The sequence below is a fragment of the Electrona antarctica genome (genome assembly GCF_951216825.1).
Source record: "Electrona antarctica genome assembly, chromosome: 3".
Classification (NCBI taxonomy): domain Eukaryota; kingdom Metazoa; phylum Chordata; class Actinopteri; order Myctophiformes; family Myctophidae; genus Electrona; species Electrona antarctica.
In genome coordinates, this window is record NC_136808.1 from 22686043 (window position 1) to 22692042 (window position 6000).

General features: G+C 41.1%; 1 protein-coding gene across 1 annotated transcript; it reads right to left on the reverse strand.

The window, feature by feature from the left end:
• Nucleotides 1-269: 269 nt before the first annotated feature.
• LOC306920445 (gamma-aminobutyric acid receptor-associated protein-like 2) lies at nt 270-4823 on the reverse strand. Its single transcript, XM_079497201.1, has 4 exons — nt 4579-4823; nt 3717-3772; nt 3027-3199; nt 270-870 (listed from the first exon to the last, which is right to left on the reverse strand). The coding sequence occupies exons 1-4, from the start codon at nt 4610-4612 to the stop codon at nt 780-782; spliced, it is 354 nt and encodes a 117-aa protein (XP_079353327.1). The 5' UTR covers nt 4613-4823; the 3' UTR covers nt 270-779.
• Nucleotides 4824-6000: the final 1177 nt, after the last annotated feature.

The window sequence follows — 6000 nt, forward strand, 5'->3', positions numbered from 1 at the left end:
TTTCTAGTTTATTTAAATACCGTCATGCACATTTGCCCAGTGCATAGCCTACTGCAGGCCTGGTTGAATAGACATTTTGAAGGTTTTGCTTCTGAAATTATCCATTATTTATATGGAGAAATCCCGTCATTTAACATGCATCTCAATGGGTGAGAAGGACAGCTTGACCTGTCTCTTCGCTGCTAAACATGCCTATTGGACAAGGACAGGTTGGGGAGGGACTTAGCGAAGGGCTAAGGGTAGATATTTTGAGAAAGAACACCATCGGGATGAGTTGTCATTTTTATTGGTTAGGTCATCCAGCTACCTTACCTTCAAATAGTTAAAATTCTTTTTAAATATAATCTTCAAAGAAGAAAGAATAACTCAAGGCAAACCTCTGCAGAAAAAAACCCAAATAACATCATTTAACTAGCAAAGAAAAAAAACAAAAAAACATAAACTGGGTTCCTTTCCTCCTCATAGCATCTACTCATACAACATTAAACAAATAAATCACACAAATTGACACGCTACACATAATTTAAATTAGTATAGAAAGCATTGATACAACATGGACCTGAACAAACAATCATTGATCATTATAATCCACTCTTTGAGCACTCGTCGACCTCGCCAATTCTTTCCTGTCACTTCATCTCCCTGCGGTTTCCCACAGTTTCTCCAAGGGGTGAGTGAGGACTGCGATTGGATGAGGGTGGGTGGTGTAGGTGTGGTGTGTGGCCACTGGACAGCCATGTGACTCGGGGGAGGTAAGGCCAATCACGACGGTGGGATTTTTATAAACCAAAGGTGTTCTCCCCGCTGTACGCCACGTATAAAAAGCCGTCCTCGTCCTTTTCTTTCTCGTACAGCTGTCCCATCGTGATGCTGCAACAGCACAGACACACGGTTATGACAATACTGCACACAATACTGCACACAATACTGCACATCACTTTTAATGAACCCATTTTAGACCTGAGGACGATTCTACAAATGTCTTCTAAATCCTGACAGTTTTCAGAAAACCTCATGTTTCTATGTCAGTGGTTCTTAAACATTTTCATGTCAAGGACCTCAAAGATTATATGTAATTGGCCACCGACCCCCCATCTTAAAATATGTTGTTGCATGGACCCCCCAGAAGCAAAGATTTGAGTTAAACTTTTGCTCTGAAAGAATATATATATATATTCAAAGATTTGCACCACATTTTCACGATTCTTCAAAAATAGCAGATCTACAAGCTCATAGCACGGCACCGAGTGCCGTAAAAAATAAGAAACTGTACAGTCTGTACTACATAATAGTAAGTATACTATATAATTTCCTAGTGAGTAGATATAGACAGTGACACTTAAGAAAGGGATGGCCTTCAGAGCAGCATGTTTTTCTAAAAATAGAAAGAAAATCGTGTTTGTGACACAGCAGACATACAAGCGGTCAACAAGGAAATAAAGTCTGTTGCAACACTAAGCCATACTCCTGCACATTATTTGACATACGGTAGTCAATGTTTGCCTTGTGAGTGAACACCACTGCGTCCTCTGCTGGATTTCAGATGGTCAAAACACGCTGGCTTTCATTTACATTATTCACATAAACACTATGGCCCTCATTTATCAACGCGTTGATAAATGAGGGCCTATATACCCAGTCAGTACATTTCTGTATGGAATGGAAACCAGAAGAGTATGTGCCAGTGTTCTATAAATTAACCACATCAACCCTACTCGTCCTTAGTCCTGGGCAAACATTAAATGAAAACAGCGGGAACTGCAAGCTCACAAAACCCACGGGGGACGCGAAGTATATAGGTTTAAAGTGGATAAGATAGATTGGCTGTCTCATCATTATATAGACAGGCTACAGTCCAGTGTATTAATTAAACTAAGTAAGCATTAAATGAACAGATTTTACGGCTGCCTACTGTCTTGTAAGCAGCAAAATCCAGAGCCACCATTGTGGCAGTGTTTGGTCACTGCCTCGCCAACTCATTTAATTAATACCGCTATGTTTTCACTGGTGGTTAGAATGCTGGATCATTGGTAATGTACAAATATAATTCACCAGGCATAACTTAATCAGGATCAGCATTATGAGTCCCCTACCAAGTCCTGACCAAATAGAACCAAAAACTTGAGTAGTGATAACATACAAACTGTATGCACTCATTCACATGATCAATCTTCCTTCAATCCAATCTAATATGGTGAACTTGAGCCCCACCCTGAATTTAAAACACCAACTGAAACAATTCAGTTGGACTTGAGTGACCCCATCAGCCTGGGGCTGAACTTTTTAATCCAGGTGAAGTCACCACACTTGAACCCATTCTGTGAGACAACAGCTGATCACAAGCCCCCAAAGAGAGTTATATGATTACGGTTACCAGATGAACTGGATTGTCCCCGTTTCAATCTGGATGACCAGAGACCAGACAAATATCTCTGGAACACTAAAATGTTCTGCTTTTCAACATACACCGTCTACCACATTTTCGCCACAATCTAAATCAAGAACACGTTTTTGAGTGCTTTGCATATGTGTATCATGTTCCGTTTAGTTGAAAGGTGCAGTCACTGGGTATGCTAAACCACTGATGAAAACGCCAGGTGAAAATTTAAAAAATAAAAAGTCAAAGGAAATTGTCAAAGTAGTAAAAATACTAGCCAATCAAGAAGCTCTATTCTATTTTCTATTTTCAGATTTAAGTGATTAAGTGTCCCGGTTTGGGTTTTTAAATCCAGCTACGATCAATTGATCTCCTTCTAAGACGAGGTCTTTCGTTACACACATGGCAGTACATGGGGAAAGGAGTTACTAGTCTAGGATTGTGAAATTATTTCTAATTGAAAGGAAAAATGCCACGGGTGGATGCTTTGCAGTGTGGATCTGTTAAAAAAAAATCAGTAAATGGAAGCAGACGAGATATGCAGCAAATGTACAGTAAATCTCTTGCTGCAGTTTCCAGCACACATGACCAGTTAGCTACGAACCTGGCGGAACAGGTATAGTTGTAGCCTCACACGCCTAATACTGACCTGGACTGAGGCACCGTCTTGTCTACGAACAAGAAGATTGCCTTCTCGGAGGGCAGTTGGATGCGTTTCCTGATGATCCACATGAACTGGGCCACTGTGATGTCAGAGGGAACCAGGTACTTCCTCTTGTCAATGTCCACTATCTGTGATCCGGACACCTTCTCCACAATAACCTACACAGAACACAATAACACATATACAGTATATAAACTCCACAATAACCTACACAGAACACAATAACACATATACAGTATATAAACTCCACAATAACCCAACCAACACATACCGTACATACAGTATATTCATAACACAAACGCAACGCATAATATAAAAGTCAGGCGTTGACCCACCTGCCCCCGGAAGGCTAATAAAACCTTCGGGCAGGTGGAGTTTGCCTTCAGGTTGGCCGACCAGGCAAGTGCTCGTTTATATCGTACAGCCCCAGAAAGTAAATAAGAAAACACAAGAAGAGTTAAATTTAACAGTAATTATTTTACCTATAATTTTATAAAGGGACGATTTACTTTTCGGGCAAGTGGGCATGACCTGTGCTTGCCCGACGGGCAAGTGCCTCTGAGACCTAGTGACCTAGTGTCAACCCCTGCATACAAGTATTGTTTAGAACACAAATTCAGGTATATGTTCTCTACTGTCACATGTTTAAGAGCAGGAAAAAATAGTTTCACTCACCGGAACCCTATCAGGGTACTTGTTGCGAATTTTGGCTGATTCTATGCACCGATGTTCTGATGAAACGAATTAAGAAAACAATATAGATGGCATTATTAATTAAGATGCCCATTTTGAGGCCTTCCACGATAATAATACCTATAATACAATACCACTTTATATAGTCCATGCAAGCAATTCAATGTAGGCCATAATAAAATGTTGAAAACAGGTTTAATTGTGATACATTCTTCTTCCTTCCCTCTGAGAGGGAACTAGTGACGCTGGGGGAAAGTTTGGACTAGAGGTCACATGACACTGACTACACCTGCCAATCAACATTTGTAAACAGCAGTGGTACACAAGCCTTTTGTTTGTTTACTTTTGGTTGAGGTTTTAAATTTGAAGATATAATCTTAAAGTTAGGCCGGGTCGCAAAAACATCCTATACAGGCCCAAATTACCTGTCATGCACAGTCAAAAACAACTTTTTAACACTGGGAACCATATGAGGGTCTATTGGGTAAATTATTTGTATTAAAAATCCATGACATTTGATTTCAGGACGATTTACTGCAACAAAAGCATAGGCTATATTCGGTGTTAAAGCTGTTTATGGTGAGTGTCAAATGACATGACATTGGATGACAATAATAAATTAATAACTATAAGTGTTTCTGTAGCAGTCACAAACAAAGGGCTCAAGGATAGGCCAGCATTTTAGTACCAATTGGTCTGAAATATTTCTTATTATAGTGCCTCGTTTATAACAGCGATCCGTACAAGATACAGGCAATCTTTGGCGATTTAACCTAGCTCACTAATAGGTTACACATGCATTGTTATGAAATAATCATAATAATAACAACAATAATCTCCTTACCCAGGGAATGATCCTCTTTGAACATCCATTTCATGTTTGCTGATGCTGGACTGTTTTTGCTCGATGCCGTAGGAAATAAGACGAGATCAACAACAACAGAACAGCGTTGATTAAGTTAGACAAAGAAGATCGAGGCCGAGTGGAAAACCTTTTAGATAAACCTTAAACTAGTCGTCAACAATTTAGCAAAACAAGCCTTGGCCTAAAGTACTGCCCCGACGATGACGTCAGTGTAGGACTGTACCACTCACTTCACGGGGGGAGACGGAACCCGAGACGGTCGAAACCATTGTGTGTGTATTTGTGCCAGGGGGTGCATTAGAAGGGATTGATTGATTGATTGATTGAAGAATTTATTAACAGTCTGCAGAATTACAGTACATTTCAAGCACAAACTCAATACAAAGGCTGTTAACTGTGAGTGGACGACCCAATTAAGCATTACACTTGTTTCCAATAGGGTCCACCATGTTCAAATCATCAAAACATTTAGAGACGTACAAATAGACACTTCTATAGACAGAACAGGAATTCATCATAAAGGAGGTAAAAAGGGAAAAGAAACATATACAGTGAGGGGAAAAAGGGGGGGGGGGGGGGGCGGTGGGGGGGGATTCAGATTTTACGGGGGCCAGTTTCGAATTGCAGCCATCCGTAGGTGCCCTTTGAGAGCGGTTTTGAAGGAGTCAAGGGATTCGCATGTCTTAATGACAGTTGGTAGGGCGTTCCACATTTTGGTGGCATAGGAGCGAAAATAATTTAGTCCCTTGTTTGTGCCGAATCTGGGTTGTACATGGTTCGTTGCACTCCCTCTGGTGTTGTGGGTGTGGACTTCGTTAACATTAAGGAAGTATCTAGACAGGTACATGGGTATCTTGGTGGTGTATCGAATCTTGTGGACCAGACCCATTGCAAGATGCTGTACTCTGTCGTCGACCCTAAGCCATTCCAGCCTGTCGAAGTGGGCAGGGGTGAGGTGGGTTCGGGGGGCTAGGTCAAGTAGGAGCCTGACCAGTTTGTTTTGGGAAGTCTGGAGCCTGGTTTTAAGGGCCTTTGAGGTGCTGTGGTACCAGGAGGTGCATGCATAGTCAAAGAAACCCTGTACAAGGGCTCCTGTTAAGGTCTTCAAGGTGTTTTTGTTGACCAGTGAGGAGATCCTGTAGAGGAATCTTGTTCTATTGTTGACTTTTTTGATTACGTTGGTGGCCATTTTATCACCGGAAAGATTAGCCTCCAGGATGGAACCTAGGTAGGTAATTTCATCTTTACGTGTGATAACATTGTCACCCACTCTAACCAAGAAGCCATTTGCCTTGCTGAGATTACTAATAGAGCCAAAGAGAATGGATTCAGTTTTTCCCAGGTGTAAAGATAGTTTGTTATCAGCGAGCCAGGTGCAGATTCTACCGAGTTCAGAGCTGA